We start from the raw sequence: 22,229 nt of genomic DNA, 5'->3' as shown, positions 1-22,229 counted from the left end.
GCCGTCCGCCGTCACGTGGCGGCCCGCCCCGGCCGCGTTGATGGGTGGGGGCGACTCTGCCAAGGCGCCGGGGCAGGAAGGGAGGCGGCCGCCGTGCCATTCTTAAAGGGGCCTGAGGAAAGGCGAGGAGCCGCTGACGGCCGGAAGGAAAATGGTGAGTTGCCGCTGGGAGGGCGGGGGCCGGAGGGCTGGGCCAGTCAGCCCGGCTCTCCGGTTTGCCAGAGCCGAGTTCGGCGGGCAGCGCCCGGGGTGAGTCGGCGGCCGCTTCCGCCCCGGCTACTGGCGCGTGCCCACAGCCAGGGACTTGGCCTCCCTCCGCCGCCGCTGCCACCCCGCCTAAGGGCAGCATCCTCCAGCTGGGCCTGGGGTCGACCCGCCCAGCGGATCTTGGTACTGGGGTGCGGCCAGTACTGCTAGGTTATCCTCGCCCGGTCTTTCTGAATGGAGGGTTCCAGCTCCTGAAACGCAGGGTCGGAGGGGCCGGGGGTCTGGCACCTGGAAGGGCTGCCCCAAACGCCAGTTTATTTGCCAGGACCCGGGCCTGGCCTGAGGGCAGACAGGCGCTGAGCACCTTCCGCCTGGCGGCCTTTGCAGGAAGGGCACGAAATTTCAGATTCCATTCTCACGGCCTCGCCTAAGCTTCTGTGTCCTTCCCCGTCCTGCCTTTAAGGATTTTTACGTATTGCTTTCTTCCAGTTAGGGCAAGTGGAAATCTTTTGACCTACGGTTTTGGTTCTTAGCCTTGAAGTGACCGTCAAAAGCTTTAGTTTGTTCTGGGGGCTTTCGCTTCCGTTCTCGAACGGATTGAACCCCTAACTCAAAAATAAAGTGGAAAGTTAAATAAATTGCCTAACAAGAATTTGCTGGATCTTTTCCTATCGGGTGTTTAAATATGCTCTTTTCTCTGATTAGAAACAAAACACAATCCCCCACTGTCCTACGTCTGACCTCCCACTCATTTCTCAACCCACCTCCATCTAATAGATCTTGTCATGGTCACCAAATCCAAGGGACTGTCTTCAGTTCTCATCTTTCCTGACTTTTCATCTGCATTCTAGGCAGTTGACTACTCTCTCCTTTTTGAAGCATTCTCTTCCTGCACGCTTTCCCTCGGCTTCTCTTTTTTCTCCTACTTTTCCTGTTGGACCATTTGTATCCCATGCAGACTGTTCTCTACCTGAATATCACAGGTAGGAGTTCTAGGCTCCAGCCTAACGCTTTGCTTTCCCTTCTGTATTCTTTCCATCTTTCCTTACACTCATAGCTTCAGTTAACTCCTATCTGTAAGCAGATAACTTGTGAATTTTTATCACGCTTGCTTCTGAGATCCAGTCCAGAGCTATATCTCCTATTATTTAGTTATCCTCTAGGAAGCTTTTCCCCACTTGGGTGCCTCAGAGCCACCTCAGTTTGTCCAAAGTAGAACTCGTGCTCTTGCCCTGCAAACCTGCTCTTTTCTCTTCCTCAGTGTTCTTAACTCAGTGAAAGCTATTGTTTGGTCTGTTACACAAGTGGGAATCTTCCCAGTCACCTTGATAACCCTTTTTCCTAACTCACCCATCCAATACCCAGTCCGTCACTAGCGCCTTTAGTGTTAGCTAGAGATCAGGCTTCAACTGGTTGTGTAACTTTGGGAAAGAAACAACATCTCTAACCCTTAGTTTCTTGCAAAATGGGGATAATAGAACAAACTCATCCTAAGGGATTGTTTTGAGTATGAGAGGAGATGCATGTAAAGGATATTGCACTATGTTTCTCTCATGGCGTTTAATCCATGTTAACTGTTATTAGCAGTTATTTCCCTACTTCTGTTGATCTCCATCAATCTAAGCTACTTTTCATCTCTCCTTTTGTACTAAGCTTGCCAAGTAACTAGTCTTGCTTTATTCATCTTGGCACTCTGCCTGTTTCCTGCATGCAGATTTGGTCACGTTTCCCATAACCACTCTGCTTAAAACACTTTAGTGGCTTCCCATTGCTCATAGGATAAAGACCAAATATGACCCACTGGACCCTATGTGGTCCAGCCCCTGCCCAACTTCCTGTTATACCATGTTCCAGCTCATTCTCTGTGCTTGAGTCATGCATGCCTTTCATTAACTTAGATGTGCTGTGATCCCTTTAATCAAAGAGTCTATGCATAGGCAGTTTTGGCCCTCCAGATACCTTTTTCAGGCAGATCTTTTGTGACCATCTTTTTTGATCTTTCCTCAGTCGTAAATTCTCGTAGCAGCATTTGTTTCTCCTGCCTAGTTCTTATCACAGGTGCAAACAAGTATGTTTTCTTACGTGATCCTTTTGATGTAGGTCTGTTCTGTATAGACTATATTAGAAGCTCCCTGAGGGCAGGCCCATATTATTTATTTATTTTATGCGATATAATTTTATACGATTGTATCCCCAGCACTTAGCCCAGTGCTTACATTCACTAAGTGTTCCTGACGTGGATAAACCAATAGGTGAACACTTGAGTTCAACAATGCCCTTAACCGTGTGTTAATATTTTCTCATATAGAGTTGTTTGCAGAGTGTTACACATATTCTTTTTTTTTTTTTAAGATTTTTAAAATTTATTTGGCAGAGATCACAAGCAGGCAGAGAAGCAGACAGAGAGGAGGAAGCAGATTCCCTGCTGAGCAGAGAGCCCGATGTGGGGCTCGATCCCAGGACCCTGGGATCATGACCTGAGCCGAAGGCAGAGGCTTTAACCCACTGAGCCACCCAGGCGCCTCGTGTTACACTTATTCTTAAATGCTTCTACTAAGCAATTAGAATTGACTGAGCCTGGGTCCCTTTTCTTGTAGAAAGGAATCTTATTGTATTGGGAGGGGTGAATATGCCCCCAAAAAGAGCTATATAAATTAAATCACAGCATGTTTTTCACTTGGTTCCTGGTCCTTAGAAGGTCAAGATTGCACAAGCAGCTCTGAGTATCAGAGGTGGAAGATAAGACTTGTGATAAATTGGTCTTTGCCTGAAGAGGAATCTAAAATACTTATTCATTTCACTGATGGGTTCTACCTTGGTTGAAGAGAGAATGAAAAGTCTAGTTTTTTGACTCTATATCTTTCTTCAAAGATAGAAAAAAATGGACTGGGATTGAATACTACCTTTAGGAAGCGCCATATGACTTAGCACCTCTTTCTCTAAGGAGAACTAATAGGATGCATGTACTTGACTCCTGAAGGAGCCTTATTCATTGGATACTAATTATTGGTGGGATGTCTTTCTTACTATAAATAGCATATCCTGGGATATATCATACCTTACATATTACCAGTGTTCTGAGTTTAAAGGACAATTTAAAATTGATAGCTATTTCCTGCTTTAACTTATGCTCTCATTTACCCAACATGGGGTAAAAAAAGCAAGCTTTTATTAAATTTGTGTTTTAACTTAAAATTGACAACATTAATCCTTTTGGGTTATAATGACACATCTGTATTTAGCATTGGTCTCAGAACTCTTCTAATTCTCTTGAAGGAGTGGGGGGTGGGGGGGTTCCGGGGTGGGGGCCTTATATAGGAATAGATTAAAGAATGTGGACTTTGTTTGGCACCTGACTGAATTAAACCAACTGCTGGGGAAAAAAAAACAAAACATTGAGGGGAATTTGAATCCTGTTTGTTTGTTTGATACTGGAATTATTGTTAGTGTTTTAAGGTGAGATAATGTTATTGTCCTTATGTTCTTAATGTCACATACTGTCATTTTAATGATACATACTAAAATATTTATAGTTGAAATAACTTTGGGCCTTTGCTCCATGACAGTCCATCAGGCAGTGTGGAGAGTGATCATGCAGTAAGATTGGCTGTGTGTTGATAATGTTTGAAGCTGAGTTATAGGTGCATAGGGTTCCACGATACTATTCTCTTGTATGTGTTCAAAGTTTCACACATTGAAAAAAGGGGGAAAAAATCCATGCTTGTGTTTACAATCAGTAATACATTTGCGTTACTACGAGAAGAGTCCTCTGGTCATTTCCTTGCCACATTTCTGAAAATGAATCTCTTACATTTTTTCATAATTTGTAAAAGCAGCTTTTCATTGATTTTTTTTTTTAAGACTTTATTTATTTATTTGACAGACAGAGATCACAAGTAGGCAGAGAAGCAGGCAGAGAGAGAGAGGGAAGCAGGCTCCCTGCTCAGCAGAGAGCCCGATGCGGGGCTCAATTCCAGGACCCTGGGATCATGACCTGAGCCGAAGGCAGAGGCCTCAACCCACTGAGCCACCCAGGCGCCCCTGCTTTTAGTTTTTCTATTTGTTTCATCTGGTTTTGTTTTCATAGTTCCTTTTTTTTTTTTAAGTAATCTCTATACCCAGTGTGGGGCTTGAACTCATGACCCCAAGAACAAGAGGGGCATGCTTTACAGACTGAGCCAGCCAGGCATCTCACTTTCATAATTCTCAATAATTCTTTTTTAAAATTCCCATAGTCATTTCATTAAGATATAAAATGTTATTGGTCTTTACTCTTGTGGTTTATGTTTCATACTTTATTTGTATTTTTTCATAGTTATAAGACACAAAAATGAACCAAGGTCTTATTAATTCAAAGTAAAATAAAGATTACTTTCCTGCATAGTGCAAAAATGTCATACTTTGTAAGAGCAGACAGTGGTCCTTGAATTTCCTATATTCTTCTCTTCCTCTACGATTCTGATGAAGTTGCACATTATTGTATCTACGTCTTTAAGCTATTTATTAGCCAAAGAGAAAGTTAAAGCGTAGCCTAGATGTAGATGAACAAGTGTGTATAATTTAGATACACACGTTGGTAGATTTAAAACCTTTTTAAGTATTCGTGTGTTTCACGTTAACCCACATTTGTGACCTTTGTAGATGTCAGCGTATGTTTTTAAAGGTATTAAGTTTTATAATTTTAACACATACTTGTCCTAAAGTTACAGTGTTTTATACATGATTTTTTTTTCTTTTCTAGAGTGAGTCTTTGGTGGTTTGTGATGTCGCCGAAGATTTAGTGGAAAAGCTGAGAAAGTTTCGTTTTCGCAAAGAAACGAACAATGCTGCCATTATAAGTAAGCTTAACGTGATTGCCTCAGTTACATGGTCTTCATTGATTTTTATCTTGTAGCTACATTGAATAAACTGAGCCATTAGGAAATAATTTGTCTCCTTCTGTTTTAATCTTCCCCCTTGCTTTTATGTATTTATTTATTTATTTTTAAAAAGATTGTATGTATTTACTTGTCAGAGAGAGAGAATGCAGGCATGGGGGTGTGGTGTGCACAAGCAGGGGGAGTGCCAGGGAGAAGCAGGCTTCCTATTGAGCAAGGGGGGGGGGGGGATGGGGACTCCATCCCAGGACCCTGGGATTATGACCTGAGCCAAAGGGACAATCTTAACTGACGGAGCCACTCAGGTTTCCCTTTGTCTTGCTTTTACATCACTTTAAAAAGTAAATAACAGGGGCATCTGGGTGGCTCAGTGGGTTAAAGCCTCTGCCTTCGGCCCAGGTCATGGTCCCAGGGTCCTGGGATCGAGCCCCGCATCAGGCTCTCTGCTCAGCAGGGAGCCTGCTTCCCCTCCTCTCTCTCTGGCTGCCTCTCTGCCTACCTATGATCTCTGTCTGTCAAATAAATAAATAAAATCTTTAAAAAAAAAAAAAAAAGTAAATAACAGCTGTTATCCCAGAACAGAGGTGGAGTGCCCTACCTCTCTCCTCAGCTGCCTGTTCAGCTCTGGAGAAGATGATCTCAGCCACCTGGTCATTGTAGTGACCCATCCAACTCCATCCTTTAACTTCTCAGGAGGCTAAAAATTGCCTGCTCATTCAATCTCAGCCAGAAACCTTTGCCTGCACCTAAAATGTTAAAGTGTTCAGCATTGTCTTGACAGTGATTTGAGGCCTTATTTCAATTTTTGATTTGAGCCGCTTGTTTCATAGAGATTACTTTTAAGCGTGACTGACTTCTGACAGTGGAAAGAATGATTTGCATATTGCCTCTCCCACTGTGAGATTATCTGATGTTAGGCAGATTTCTTTTATATTCTTTTTTTTTTTTAATTTTTTTTAAAGACTTTATTTATTTGATAGAGATCACAGTTAGGCAGAGAGGCAGACAGAGAGAGAGAGAGAGAGGAGGAAGCAGGCTCCCCGCTGAGCAGAGAGCCCGATGTGGGGCTTGATCCCAGAACCCTGGGATCATGACCTGAGCCGAAGGCAGAGGCTTTAACCCACTGAGCCACCCAGGTGCCCCTCTTTTATATTCTTAAGTAGTATTTAATATGTGGGGTAGGGATTTAGAAAGGTGAAAGAAGGGCAAAGGGGTAACAGTGTAGATCTCTATAGACTATACTTAACAGAGAGGCATCTGGCAGATGTGAGTTAATGAGGTAGTGACAACTTGTAATGAGTTTTGGGTGCCTGGGTGGCTCAGTGGGTTAAGCCTCTGCCTCAGCTTAACCTCGGGGTCCTGGGATAGGCTCGTGTCTGGCTCTCTGCTTGGCAGGGAGCCTGCTTCCCCCTCTCTCTCTGCCTGCCTCTCTGCCTACTTGTGGTCTCTCTCTCTCTGTCAAATAAATAAATTTTTAAAAACCTCTTAAAAGAAAAACTACAATGTAGGCAAACAGTTCTTAAAAGTGAAAATTCGTGTCCGTGCTTTTGTGCTGTGAGAGGTAAAGCTATTTGAGACCTTAATATCTTACAGAATTTATTATGAAATTAGTGTAAAACCAAAAATGGCCAACTTTTTAGAGTAATAGAAAGAATAAAGGCATAGATTATCTAAACATATTTCAGCTTGGCTTTGGATTATGTTTTGTATATTTGGATATGGCTCTCACTGCTATTTGGTAATCCACTATCTCATAATAATCCCATTGCTCTATGAAGTCTTGACTCTGGAGAAGCTGGGAATTGGTCGCGGTTCTATCTTAACTCCTGGTCTGCTTGTCTCTTGCAGTTCTAACCATGTTACATAGACCAGTCTCATTTACAGTCACCCTTTCAGACCTTATTATGTGGGAAGTTGCATTTGAGTTACAAAATTCTTCAGATACTCAGAAAATGTAAGGAGTTGACATAAAATTGTAAATACACAAATTAGGTGATGGAAATTGTGGGTAAAAGCCTTTAAATGCTGACTGCTTGAAAAGCACAGCTAGTTAATAGACCATAAACGAAACTGCAAATGAGGTTTATGTTTGTGTTTCTTAATGTTTTAATTTTAGATGCCCGAAAAAGGGCTGAGACTCTGGGTTGGAGAGATCAAGGTCCATTAGAATCACAGTTTACTGACACTGTATTTTTATTTTAGTGAAGATTGATAAGGATAAGCGCCTGGTGGTACTGGATGAAGAGCTTGAGGTTTGTTTGATCAGCTAAGTACATTTTTATAGTTAAGCAATTATTATTGCCTAAGAGTTGATATATTACGTGTACTTTTACAATGAGTCTAAATAAATGCTCATTATGCATGAAAAGCCTGTGCTAATTATTAGGTAGCATGTTGTCTTGCTAATTGTATCACCTTCTTTAAAACATTACTGAAATCCGGTGTAATAAGTGATAGAAGATAAGGCTACATGTCCGGTGTAACTTCTCAATTGCTTGGCCAGTAATTAAAAACTAAAATGCTATAACCTAAGCACTTAGTTTGTCAAATAAAGTAACTAATTTAGACTGAAAAGAAATTCACTTTCCCCCCTAAATCAGACATTGATGTTTTTTTGATGGTTGGCTTATTATCTTACTCAGTTATTTCCTTTTAGCGGAACATGAGCACAACTATTTTGTTAATAAATGGAACTAAACTGAGTGGGCCTTCAGTGGATTAAGGGTTGAGTAATCTCAGGTTATATACAATTTAGTAACATAAGATTTTATGTTGTGGTATATGGTTATGAATTTATATCTGTTAGTAGAATGGGTGCTTGGAATATTTCTTAAGGTTTTAGGGTCAGAAAATGCTTACAAGTTTTTTTTCTTTATGGTGCCAGGGCATTTCACCAGATGAACTTAAAGATGAACTACCTGAACGACAACCTCGATATCCTTTTCTTAGTGCTTTAAAAAGATTTGTTTTCTTTAGTGGTCAGAATTTTATTTATGAAGTTGGTTTGTTCAATTTTTAAAAGTCCTGTATTTTACAAAATTTTCTCCTATACCATGATCACAATCAAAAAGTGCACACATGTTGGACTAAGAAAAATGGGAAATTGACATACTAGTGGGATGAATTATTTCCTTTTTAAAAAATTCCCTTTATAAACTTATTATTATGTGTTTACAGTAAAAATTTAGAAAAAATCCATACTTTTAACAAATTTATTTTTGACAGATTATATGTTTTTGTACCTTATCTTTGGGGCTCATGTGTGCTTTTGTGGAAAGATAATGATAATAAAGGTATGGCTTAAATAGAGAGGACAGAAACTTACCACTCACTAGCTTTCCAGGTGTGTATTTTGTTTCAAAACTTTGTTGGTAAGTACTTGTGTCAAATAGAGCAGTAATTTTAGTTTCTTTAACTTGAGAAAAACCTTCATTGTGTATAGTTATAAATACCAACATGACGATGGAAGAGTTTCATATCCTCTGTGCTTTATTTTCTCCAGTCCTGTTGGTGAGTGACTGTCTTTGAATAGTGAATGTTTGGGTCTAATCTAATTAAACCATTTTTCCAGGAGACAAATTTTGTGCTTGTTTTAAATATGTGAAGTGTTGAATAACCTAACATGCACATGTGCATGTGCACGTGAATTCTTCGCTAGAAAGAAGTGGCTATAAAGCATCGTCTATTAGAACTAGTTTTCTAGGATACATTTCTAGAAGTGTAATTGTTTGGTCAAATCATACATACATTTTAAGGAATGTAAAATGTAGCAACATTTTAAAAAAGCATACATTTTCTTTTTAGGTTTCGTGTATAAGTACATGAACTTCATGTATAATCATGATATATATTTGCATTTATCTTTAAAATAGTACTTAATGATGATATGCCTGTAACCTTATAAATAGTCCCAGAGTAGCTAATGTTGGATATTGAAGTCACTTCCTGTTATTTAAGATATCTCCATTATACCCAGAACTCCCAGTACTACTACCATTTAAGCCCACATTAAACTCTCCAAACTCTTCTCTAAACTTTACTACTTGTATCATTTACTTAGCACTTAAAATAGCTACAGTACTTTTTTAACTTAATATGTAAGCAGCCTGTAACTTTTTTCCAGAGCAGATCTCCCCACACTGATCCATCACCATTCCCGATATGTTAGGCATATATGTTAGGCATCCATAAAACTGATCTTGATATTTAATGTCAAAATTAAGATTGTGCTGAAAAGTTCTTAAGTATTTACAGAGGTCTAAAAGATCGGCAGAGATGTAGCCACATTTATTTTTATCAACCCTAGGGACTTGTTTGTCATTTAGCCATGGCTCTGTGCAAGCAGTATGCAGTGTTAAGACTCTTGAAATACACCCATACACAGTTAGACTGAAGCTTTCTCTAAACCTGAGAGCATAAGAAAATCCTGAATGTGTCATTGTAGAAGTACAAAATGAAAACCCATCACTTTTGCAAACTCTTAAGTCTCATTTCTATACTAATCTCTTTTCCAGGGTGTAAGCCTGAACAACAGATGATGTATGCTGGGAGTAAGAATAAGCTCGTCCAAACAGCTGAACTAACCAAGGTGGTATTTGTGTTTGACTTGCTTGTTGAGATAATATTTTCCCTTATTATTAGAGCATTAGTTTAGTAATTAAATTACTAAATTATTAAATTAAAGCATTAGTTTAGTAAAGTAGCATTAGCTTACTTTAGTAAGCTGAAGAGTTAGGTATTTTTTATTCAGGTGAATGTTATTTGGAGCAGTAAACTTAAGAGTTTTACTCTTTGGAAATAGAATGATAGAAGTCTTTAATCAAAGTATGTTTTTTGAACGGAAATTATAAGTTGATTAGCAGAAATAATGTTTAAAATATAGGCAGCTTGAGGAAAGCCACTGCCATTATTCAATCTATTGTGAGTTTTTCATCTTCCATAATGTAGTTTCTAGTAGATAAAAGTAAGCATTGAAGCTTCTCAGAGCTCTTTACCATGGGCTCAATGAACCACATTCTGTGCAGGAATTCCATATTATGTAGTTAGCTGTATATTGTTCCCAAGTCTGAAATTGTTAAGAATACTTATTAGCTTTATTAAGCTAGACCATTCTGTTTTTTATGAGACACTTTCCTTAAAATTTAACATGCCCCCATTGTTTTACGGCATTATTGAAGTTTAACGGTCAGAGGGGTACATATTCTCAAACTTTATTTAACGTCCATGTATTAGTTTAGTTGAAAAAAGTATATACTTTTAAGGTTTTGAGATGGGTTATTACATCACTAAAATAATATTAAATAAACTTTCCTTTCAGGTTTTATTTTAAGTACAGCATCAGTGTTTTCCCCTTTAATGTTTAACCATGAGCCCATGAGATGTCTTTAAGTGCCCTCTGCCTTTTCCCTTTAGCTCATGTAATTGTCATTGACACCAACAACACTACTTTTTCTCATTTGTACCATAGGAACACCCTGGAATTGCTCTAAGAGGGTTGGGTAATTAGGAAGGAGCTCTGTTAACAGCCTCATTTCCATTCTAATCCCACAACACACCATCAAGTGGTGGTATTAGGCATTACAATTTATAAGTTCCTATTATAAATAATCACATCAAATCCTCACCACAGTCCTGAGGTTGATGGTGTTATGCCTGTTCTGGAGATGGGAGAACTGAGGTTCAGAAGATGAAAGACTTGCCCAGGGTTGTGTAATAGTAAATGACACAGCTGGGTTTCAAACCCATCCTTTCTGCTCTATTACGTTGTTTCTGTAGAGCTGTTATACTTCCTGGGCCTGTGTGTGTACAGATTCTTGCAAAGATTGGTGGCTGTGGACCTGTAGTCCATCCTTTTCAGAACTATCTACAGCTTGTCTTTCCTCCAACTATGGAAGACCAGCATATGTTCTTCCATTTCCTAACTAGATTGATTTTAGTTTTATGTACTTGGGGTATCTCTTCTAGTGGGTAAGATGTACAGAACTCTTAGAGTTTGTAGATTTGATTCATAGATTCTTTTAGAATATTCATAGCTTTTAAGAGAGTTCTGGTTTTATGCCATCTTAACTGCTAAACTTTGGTAAGTCAGTACTTAGTATTTTTAAAAAGTAAAGGTATATCTAATTTACAAAGATAAGTCCTGACCAACATGAATAAAAGGAAGGAGAATTGGGTATTTAATACTAATATATACAATGTGTTTGATTTGTTTTTTTTTTTTGAGAGTGTCAAAGTATGACCTAATGTTTTTTCTTAAGGTATTTGAAATAAGAAATACCGAAGACCTAACTGAAGAATGGTTACGTGAGAAACTTGGATTTTTCCACTAATGTGAACTTCTGTGTTTCTAAAGTATTTATGTATTAACCTGACCATACTGGAACCAGACATAAATACTTACGCCTAAAAATGCACTGTTACTTACAGTTTGTTTCCTGCAGTAAAGAAAAATTATTCATTTGTTCAGAGTTTGAACAAAGGGAAAATCATCTTCATAGTAATGAAACTTTGTAAAGTGTTTCCTTATATTTGTAATTGTTAGGTGGACTACTTCTCTCCAGGGACTTTTTGCACTCTTGTGACTAATTTCTATAACCTATGGTTCAGAATTTGTTACTATTTACAGACACCATTGGAAAGTGGGTATTAGATTGTGATAGACAACAGTTGCCTCCTTTTGACAAATACTGGATATTAGCAGTTTATATATGAAAATAGCATATTATCACTTGTCAAATCTTTGAAATTAATTTGGGGTAAAAGACTTGAATGACCCAATACAGAGCCATGAAAAATAATTTACTGTAGTGTAAGCTGCATTACAGGTACACTTGTCATCAATTCCATACCTTCTGTGGTTTCCTGTATCTTTTAAATCAAGTGCAGAAACTTTATTCATCAATCATTCATTCTTAAGATCTGGTGTTAGATTTTATAGTAGTTATGACTATTATATTTTCTTCTTACAGAAAATAGCATCGTAGTCTTGGAAATTGATAGATTGGAACTAATCAAGGACTTCATTCCTGGTTGTGTCATAGCTAGTTTTGCATCTAGGTTAATAACACCTTATTTATATAAAGCACCTCTTAATGTTGTCCTGTGAACACAAGTTATTTTAAATGTGTTAATACTGTGCCTTTGATTTGTTGGCTTTAAAAAGTTAGTTTAAGACTTTTACACTGCCAGTATTCCAGATTTGGTGAAATTAATACTTTTGTAAGGGGTCCAAGTAAAACAATTTTCTAATGTGTGTATCTGAAATTTGTAATAAAATCAACTTCATATTTTAAAAAATTCCAACTCTCTGCTTGCATTGGTGAACATATGGCAGTTGAAAGTTATAATTTGGGGTATATTTATGATTACCCTTGTGCCATAGGAAAAATTACTTATCTTAAAACCTTGGCCAGAGTTAATAACATTAACACATTAATAGAAATTGCATCTTCTATCCTAAATGTCAGAAGATATTCTGAACTGGACATCTGTCTTGTTGGCATCCTTGGCATAAAGCAAGGATTCTAATATATAGTGTACTTTAAGAACAACATACAAGTAACTGTTCAACATTAATTTGACAAAAGATCTTAGGACTATAAAGACTAACCAAATTTGGTGAGCGAATTCTTAATATTAAGAATATCTTAGTCATTTCAAAACTATAAAGGCATTATTTTATGTTGGTCTATTTTTCATTTATATATTCTCTGCTTTTTTTTTTTTAAAGGTTTCTGTGCCAACACTAATAAAGAGGTAAAGGTAGTTGGAATTTTCACAATATTGACTCTTTTTTGTGGCCAACACTGGCTTCACTAATCTAAAAAATGGGAAGCAATAGGAAGTTAGTTGGAGAGAGGAAGTGCTAGAGTGGGCATTTGTTTTGGTTAATGAATGGGAAGGATTCTTTATTCCAGTTTCTGGGGCGGGGGGGGGGGGGACACCTTCACCCAGGAAGTTTACAAATTACGAATTCTTTAAACAGCTATTTTGATATTGGAGAATAATGCTTATAATTCTGTGGAAATGCAGATATAACCCAGGTGAATGAGAGTGTTTTTAATGTTTTTAAATGAAGGAAATGAGATTTCATTTCACCATGTTTGCAGCAATAAGAGAAACTAGTGCTGCAAGAATGTATTTTTTAATGAGGTTCTTTATTTTGTCTTGCATGTTTTAGTTGTTTTGTTTAGTTTTCAAATTTAAAAGTCCTCCATATTGTCAGAGGCTACTGACTTTCATAAACAGAACTTAGTTCCCCTGTTCTCTAACAGGGACAAAGAGCTGTGATAAATCATGCCTTTTTGAGCTTGTTTGACTCCTTATCAATAACATGTATTTTGCAAGACAACAACATGTTTTGGCTCCCTCTGTCCTATAGAGAGATTAGGGAGATTTACACATCCAATGCTCTAGAATGTTCTCAGACTTTTATGTAAACTTCCCTTCCATGTAATCAAATTTTGCATTCTTCTTTTCAAGTATATGTTCAATTTGCTCTCTTTTTCTGCCTTCTCTCATATAATAACTCCAGATTGGATAATTCCAATTTTTACATTCCATAGCTTTCTGGTGCAGCCATTCCCATTCATGTCGTAATCTTTCCCTTTTGGCATCAGCTTTTTTCCTGGGAACCTCCTTCATGGTCTTCTAAGTCAGCATTAGTTTTGAAATTGTTGGCCTTGCATAAGTTCTGCATAGCATCTCATAGAGTCAGCTTGTAATCCTAGCATGTTTTTAGTACGGTTTTGGTGGCAACATAAATGACATATGAAGAAAACTGTTCTCAGGTTACTATGCTGAAATTCCAAAATGTCAGAGTTTTGAATAGTCTTTGCTTTGTTCTGGTCTGGAAGCAATCATGTTAGGAGAAAGGTTGTTAGACCATTTTTGTTTAATTGACTTCTAAAATAAATGTTCAAATTGTCTATTTCTAAAAAGTTTGCCAAATGCATAGTGCAGTTAAACATACTCTTGTTTAAGAGGGTGTTACTAAATTTTTTATTACCATTACAACCCTTTGTAGCAAAATGTCTGTCAGCACTTTTCTCTCCCCTTTTATCTCCTATTTTCAGGAGTCAAATGTAGCCATAAACTGTATCCTGGTCTGACACTTTAACTAAAAATTTCCAGTTAGAGGAATTTATTGCCAAATTAAATTTGGCTGTCTTTGTTCCCCACCCATATAGATAGTAAGGAAGGTATACTTAAAAAAAGTTTGGACTACTTTAAAACCTGAGCAATGTCATTAATCCATAATATGGACTAGTGATGAATAGATATTTTCATAAGAGTTTAAATGCTGATATTTGGTGGAAGTAGAAAGTAACTTGTATTCTGTCAATTCAAATATTCTTAGTACGGTTGCTTTCCCTGTTTGTTCAATGGACTGATAATACTGGAATCTATAGAATTTGAGCCTTTACAACTTGTGTGAAAAAGTGTCTCAAACATTTCTGGACAAATCTTATTTTGTATTTCTGGAAGAATGTAAATCTTCTTAGGTGACTTAACACCAATGGTCCCAAGTTGAATATTCTTGAGAAATTTGTTTCTTGTTATGCCGTTTGACATTTCAAATCAGTGACCATGTTCCTATAATATACAGAACAACTATGTTAAGGTTGTGATAGAAACTGTGTTTTCTTGCTTTTTGGAATATAGCTCATACACATATATTACTTGAATATCGTTTGAGATCACTAACTTGCCAGGGCAGTTCCCATTGATCTGGATGGTACAATATAATCTCATTTAGGAGGCTTGAAATATTAATGGTTTAGTCTTGTGAATTTTAACAGTTCCCTGTCATCATTTAACAAACTCAACAACTGGCACAACTTCTTAAGCTGTGATTTCAGTCTCTGCTAGTTCATATTGCATGTTTATTTTGGACAGTCTTCTGTTAAGCATGGTGCTTGTACTGGTTTAAATAAAATGTTAACATGAAAGGACTTCTGGCTTCTCATTTTTTATTCTCACCTCCTCTCCCTTTTGGAGTTACCATTACCTGCCTGGCTCAGTTGTGGCCTTTGCGTGAGCCACACAGATTCAGCAGTTCACTTTCTCTGGAAAAAACAGAGGCAAAATAAATAGGAACCACTTGGCAAAGATGGGAATGGGTGAGGGAGAATTTAACAAGGTTATAAAGATTTCTAAAACTTGTTCTGAGGCTAAAATGATTTGTTTGTAGTGGCAGAGGGCATTATCTCAAATGATGAACCCTTTGCTCTCAAAGGGAAAACCGTAAGTTAAAGGGGCTGTGCACTTCTAAGGAATCAAATTGAAGGATCTTTTATTGAATATAGTATGTCACTATTTGTTAGACATCCATTGAAGGTCCATCTTGCCTTTGTTTTAGACTATTCTGCATGGTTTGTGTTTCATAGCTAGCTGTCGAGTGAATACAAGTCACCACTACTTACCTAATTTGTAGAGTCTACCATACACTTCCTGTGATTGAATACGTGCTAGAAGTCACGATTTGTTCATGTTTGTGAAAGGAGTAGTTTATTGTCTTCCTGTCTTCAGGAATCTCACAAGGAGAATTGCCCAGAGCTTGGAAACATGTATTATTTCTCAGATTTGTCCATTTACCTATTCAAAACAGCGAGCTCCTAAATTTTTTCACCTTGGTTTTTTTTGTTTGTTTGGTTGGTTGGTTTTGATTGTTTTTGCTTTTGTTTTTTGGTCTTTTCACTTTTCAGCAGCAAAAAGCATTTCTAACCACTTAATGTCCCAGGGTAGGCCCACTATCATTTGCATGAGGACACACCCTGAGTGGATGTTGAATCCTTTACAGTATATTTTTTGCTAGGTTGGGGAGCCAAGTAAATTAAAGATCTTACTGCTGAGCATCAGGGAGTTTTCACACCATCTCTTGTTCTTGAGATTTGTCCCCAGGTGACTTGAAAGTGCCCTGCCTCGGTAACCCCCCTTCTCAAATTACAGGAAAGAAACAGCAGAATGCCTAGGTTGCACTCAAAAGCCATGCTGTAGGCCCCAGAGAAAATGTGTGTGTGTGTGTGTGTGTGTGTGTGTGTGTGTGAGAGAGAGAGAGAGAGAGAGCATGCATGAGCGAGACACTCCTTGTCACCACCACCTACATGATTAAGCACAGATTCTCTTCCTAGAATGTAAGGCCCTTAGCATTTTGGCCCACTTCTCACCTGTAGTGGACAGCCAAACCCAAATGGTCTGCAGCCCTTCATGAGGTAGAAAGGCCCCGGCTAACTCTCCTTGCCAAAGCCCTTTAGGTCGCCATGACTTGTCCCACATGGATGTACTTGCTGTCCACAGCCCTTCTCATCCTCAAGATGCACAGGGTCTCTCACTTCCAGCACCCCCTGGTTGAACTCAAGAGCCTCATCTCTGAGAAGTTTGCCTGACTGGGACCAAACAATGAGCTGGGCCAAGTTCTCCCAGTGTTGCTACCAAGAGGTACTTTCCAAATCCTGACTTCGGAAAGAGGAGCCCATTCTCTCCCAAGTGGCAACTGAGCTTGAAGAATGCCATTAGATGGAGAAGAGGGAGAGAAGATGTCAGCTGGGGCGGCCTAGAAGGAAGCAGGCTCACAGAATAGCTGAAGCACGCTAAAGGCAGAGCCCCACGCTGAAGAGCCACACTCCTGCCTTTTAGCTTCCTAGGGCCTCCTCTGACCCAGGGCTGCTCCTCAGAGTCCCTCTTTCTGAGGCCTGGTTGGTTGCTTAGCTCTCTCTGGGTTCCTCTGCGTGTCCACCCCTACCAGGAATGAAGTTAATGTGGACATTTCTGTTCACTTGCATGCCAGAGAAGCTAATTGTAGTATGACTTCTGGTTTCACCTGCCACCATGCCCCAGCCTAACTAAACACCCTCCTTTCATGCAAGCATGCTCTGTGTCTCCTGTTCAGCTCCCTTCCTCAGGGTTCAGACTGGCCCTCAAGAAGCATGTCTCTTTGCCTTGCTGCCATCAGGGAGGGTACAGTTTGCTTCCTCCACCATCAGGGGCAGATCTATCTGTACATGCTTCTCTGACCCTCTTTTGGTCTCTTCTCCTAGCCCACTACACCTGAGCCATTTTTGTTCTTTGAACACGCTGAGCTTAGGCGTTGTACAGCTACTAGATGTAGCTTCTTCCCAGGAAGGTTGCCCACTCTCCCTTTTCTGCACGCACCTCCCCAGTAGTTGTTTGGCTGAGTCCTTTTTTTCTGAACTGAGCTTCACTGAGCCTCTCACGGAGGCTCTCCCTGATCCTTCATCCCAAGGTAGCAACACCTTCACCATCATGTCCCAGCTGTTCTAATTCTCTGTCCAGTACTGACTGCCATCTGATCGTTGTCTAATTTCTGTAACTGGTCTGAAGAAGGACTCTCAAAAGTCATCACATAACAATTTTTGGGGTGTTTTTCAAAAACTGATACCTCCATTCCCCATCAGACCTCTCCTTTTTCCCTCAGGCTAAAAGGCATCCTTGGTGATCTATCTCCATAATATTTCAGTTACAAGTGCCTTTTTTTTTGTTACTAAGATTCGATTCTGTTCCTTTAAAAAATTTAGTCTCCTATTAGATTCAAACCTCTTCTCTCCTTCAGCACACATTAAATTTGTTCTGGGAGGGGCAGGAGGGAGCACCTGTCCTCAAGTTCTGCTCTCTTGTCCTGCCACTGGCGCTTGCCCCCTGGTGTCGGGACATGAGGGCGAGGACAGAAAAGACGTTAGCTTATGTGCCTGCCCCGGGCCATAGAATCTAACCTGCTGGGTTCATTTCCTTTTTCGTGCGTGCACATGTTGCTGGTAAGTAGGTTGCTGTTCTTTTGGATGTCGTTGCTTCTCTATTGAACACTAGGCCTTGAGTTCCCAGAGTAGGTCAAGCCTTCCAATGCTGATTCTTTCCTAGAAGTCATCTTCTGCGTCTTTGTATGGCATTGTAGGGTCTCTTCATGATTCCCCTTTCCATAACTTTTGTTTGACTTGAATTAAATGATGATCTTTTGTCTCTGTTTTCTTTGTAATTATTGTTTTTTTCCCCAGATACCTCCAATGGATTGCTCAAATGCCTAGCAATTCTACCAAATGTTTCAACAAATAAGAAAATCTGTCCATTCCAAAAGATTTAAAATAAGAAAGGAGAATTGAAGTTATGTATGTTTAAGAAATGTGTAGTTAATAATAGTTTCCAGGGAAAAGTAAAGAAAATTTATTAGGTTTTCTCCCCCCCCCCCTCCTGGAGACCTCCTTCCCCATCTGTCTTCCCTCTAAAACTGTGCTGGAGGGTCTATAGGCATGAGCGTGTCATCTGGGAGCTTCCCTCCCTTGCTTCTTAGTTGGAGCCTCTTGGTTGGATCTCCCTACTTTGTTAACCCATTTTGCTGAAGACCCTGGCACATGGGAGGAGAGGTTTCATATTTCGGAAAATGTTTTCACTCCAACCTCACAGCTGATCGATGGTTTGGTTGCTGAGCCGGATGTTTGCCTCTCCGGAATCACTCTCCACCTTTCTCCACTCTGGCCCCTGCCCCCAGGAAGCTCAGCTTGAGGAACTACATCAATGGTTCCCTTGCCTCCTGATTTCTGCTCGGTCAGCCAATCTCCGGGGAGGATGGAGAAGGAAGACAGGTACTTATTCCCTTCATCACTCCATTAGGGGCTCGGCAGGCAATGGCCTTCCACGGAAAGTCATTCATCCACTTGACAGACTTCTCTTTCCGAATCCTTTGTAAACACTGCTTCCCCTCCTTCCTTAGGCTTAGTGATGGGAACAGCAGAACGTTGAGGACTGCGGTATCTCTTCCTAGTCTGTAGTAATAGCCCTTTATCAAAGGCTCAAATTATCCTAATTTTAAAAAAAAGATTTTATTTATTTTACAGAGAGAGCGAGAGAGGGAACACAAGCAGGGGGAGCAGGAGATGGAGAAGCAGCCTTCCTACTGCATAGGAAACTCTATGCAGCTTGATCCCAGGACCTGGGGTCATGCCCTGTGCTGAAGTTACGTGCCCCTTAAGGTCAACTTTAAAGTAATTTAGCTCCAAATCACATTGGGGTGTTGATTACAATCATGGTGATATAAATTAATTTGGGGGAAAGCGACATTTTAAAATAGTTTTGTTCCAAATCTCATTGAGATATTGATTACAATCATAATATAAATTAATTTGGGCAAAATGACATTTTTTAAACTTCAATCAGGGGAAATCTTTTAGTTACATCTTTTGTATTTCTGAGTGAGGTGGTTTAATTGTTTCCATATTGGTAGCACACACTCCTTGTTGAAATTTCTGGGAATTCATTGTAATCCGTCCCTGTCATGGGATTAGCTCATGATAGAGATGATAGAGCATGGGATTACTCATGACAAGAGCCTGACCCCCGGACGGCTGTTCACAGGAGCCTCCCTGAAGTCAGAATATGGCCTGGGACCTGGAAGCACCTTGCTCCAGCCACACAGACTGAGTTTTCTGGGTTTACCCCAGAGGATCCCACGCCTTCCCTGGTAGATTCCTGCAGCCCTGCCCCCACGGTGCACTTAAAATGAGTACATTTTATTTTTTGTAAACCATATTTTAATAAAGTTGTTTTTTAAAAAAAAGAATGAATTATTGATGTATGCATCAATGTGGAAGAATCTCAAAGAGAAAAGCCCCAAAAAGTTATGCAGAGCCAAGCAAGCAGACACAAAGAATGCAGATGCTTCTATTTAATAAAATTCGAGAACAGGTAAAGCTAATCCATGGTACTGGAAGCAGAACGATTGTTGCCTACGGCGGTGGGTCATGAGGGAATTACGTGGGGTGGTGGCAATGTTCTCTGTCTTGTGTGGGGGTGGTTATTACACGGACTTATGCGCGTATTGAAAGTCCTCATACTCTTAAAATCTGAGTCTTTCACCATCTTTAAATTTTACTTTTATGTGATTTTATGGAAAAAAGACACATAGCAACAATAACAATGAAGACATATTTTGCACACATGGAATTGTTGAGTCATTTCTATACATTGATTGTTCTTGCAAATGGTTGTGTAACAGGTATTTCCAGGGCAAAGGGCACGGTGGATGACACAGCCACCTGACACTGAGAAGCCACAACCTGCTGGACAGAAATGCCCTGTAGGGCATGTGGCTGTAACCCAACGCTTTAGACATATGTATAGTGAACAAAAAATTACACCGATAGTCATCAGCTCAACTGTATATGGAGAGCAACCGGGAGTCAGACATCACTCCGGAGAGACAAGAGTTGCCTTTTCCCAAAACCTTGGACTGGGAAGGGCTCTTCCTCTAAGCACATGGCATGGGGGCCATGAATCCTGGGCAAAAACCTGTGCTCCGGCAACAAGAAAGAAGTGGAGTGGCTTTGGGAGCAACCAATACTTCCTGCTACACCTCACATTCTTCTCAGCTCCATAGCTGTTCTTTCCAAGTCCCATGTCGCTGTCCAGATCCATGTGCCATGCACAACTCCCAGGTGACATTGCTTTTCCTTCAAATGTACAAACCTCTTCTGGAAGATTGGGAACTGCTGGCCTACAATTTTCTGTGCGCAGGGTTCAATCCTCTTGGAAGTGCCTCATTACTCGGGGCCAGGGCCAGATGCTCCCAAAGCGTCACGGGGACCATATGATCTTTGTAACTAGGATTACCGTTCACCTCTTATTCCATATCTGTGGGAAAGCTCAAGTTGGTTGAGTACAAATTCACGATAGTCCAAGAGCTTTCCCTTTTATGTTACTACCGTGCCTTTAAGTATCCTACTTACTGCTCCCCATTGTGTTGGGGGGAATGTGTGGTTTATGAGTTTCCTTGGCCATAGAAAGAGGATTGGCTCCCTGGCATGGGCTGGATGGGGTGCTGAGTGGAGTGGCAAACATAACTACCACTTGGATGATGGATGAGCTGAGCTCAGGGGGGAGGACAGGCTATTCCCTGGGGATTGCCAAGGCTGAGGTTGTTCCTTTAGAGGCTTGGAGATATCTTGAGCTCACGCTCTCTTAACTGCTCAGCACCTTCCCTTCCCCTTTCCCACTACTGTCTTTATCTAGTCTAGGGGCCTAGAAATTTCTTTCAGGTGTGTATCTGACCTTTTCGGGTCTCACTCTTAGACTGCATGCTTTGTATTTTTTTTTTTTTCCTAGTTCTCTGGTGGCTGACCTGTGCCCAGCCATTTGGGTCAGGGGCATGGCCAGTGTGGGTGGAATGGGACCAAACTGATAAAAGAGAAGTTGAACAAAGGAAGTCTGAGTGGGAGAAGGGGGGTGAGGAGAGAGAGAGAGAGAGAAAACATAAGATTAATATTTCTTTGCCATATCATCCAGCTCCAGTCCTAGATACAAGTAGAAGCAGGAACTTAATTCAGTATGTACTACAAAATTACTCCCACTAGGTAAAAGGGTTAATGCAACTTACGAAGAATGCTGAAAATTGATTGAACAAAGATGGTATCAGTTACTCGCTGCTTGTAATGGTTCTCCAAAATGTCAAGTAAACCCATTATCTTCCTCATCAACTGCCTTGTCTATAGTTGGTTGATCTCATTAGCCCTTTGCCCTCATTAAAAGGGGTGTATTCTCTAACCGATCACTGCTGTGTAATATTGTCTAAAGCAGTGTGAATGACACTTTCTGCGGTGATGGAATTTTCTAAGTCTACATTGTCCACCATCGTAGCTACCAGCCACATGAGGCTAGTGAGCATTTGAAGTATGGTTAGCGTAGCTGAGGAACTGAATTTTTCATTTTATTTAATTTTCTCAATTTAAATTTAAATATCCCTGTGACTAAATGGCTCCTCTACTAGATGATGCAAGTCCACAATTTACCTGCGTGTTCTGGTAAAATGGGAAAGGACTTCAAACTGCCCCAGCAACTGAGGGAATTGGCATTCCACATAATACAGAATGGATGCTCAGTAAACCCTCACTGAAATACCTAAATTGTTACCCTTGAATGGAGTGGAGGGGCTTGGATTTTATATAACAGCAGTTATGGGGGTTGGGACAGATGAAATTTCTCTTGCCAAGTCTCTCCATCTCCTTGAGTGAAACTCGGGATGTCCCTTCTAGAACCAAGGATTTGTTCTTGGGGGGCAGTTCCATTTTGTGTAGTAAGGTGCTGGACGTAATTACCAGGTAAGGGAAAGATATATTTCAAGTGAATCAGGAGAATAATTTG

The 22,229-nt window shown here is 40.0% G+C and overlaps 1 protein-coding gene across 2 annotated transcripts; it reads left to right on the top strand.

Moving 5' to 3' along the window:
- The first annotated feature begins 35 nt into the window (after window positions 1–35).
- On the top strand, window positions 36–15,037 carry GMFB (glia maturation factor beta). Of its 2 annotated transcripts, none has more exons than XM_046009475.1 (7): window positions 36–154; window positions 4,949–5,045; window positions 7,287–7,336; window positions 7,969–8,018; window positions 8,512–8,594; window positions 9,599–9,672; window positions 11,342–15,037. In XM_046009475.1, the coding sequence occupies exons 1-7, from the start codon at window positions 152–154 to the stop codon at window positions 11,411–11,413; spliced, it is 429 nt and encodes a 142-aa protein (XP_045865431.1). In that variant the 5' UTR covers window positions 36–151; the 3' UTR covers window positions 11,414–15,037. The 2 variants fall into 2 exon arrangements, with proteins under 2 accessions (XP_045865431.1, XP_045865430.1); XM_046009474.1 differs by having other exon boundaries at window positions 8,509–8,594.
- Window positions 15,038–22,229: the final 7,192 nt, after the last annotated feature.

The sequence above is a fragment of the Meles meles genome, chromosome 6 (assembly GCF_922984935.1).
Source record: "Meles meles chromosome 6, mMelMel3.1 paternal haplotype, whole genome shotgun sequence".
Lineage (NCBI taxonomy): Eukaryota > Metazoa > Chordata > Mammalia > Carnivora > Mustelidae > Meles > Meles meles.
The sequence above is the reverse complement of the archived record's forward strand: the minus strand, read 5'-3'. Positions and strand labels throughout refer to the sequence as shown.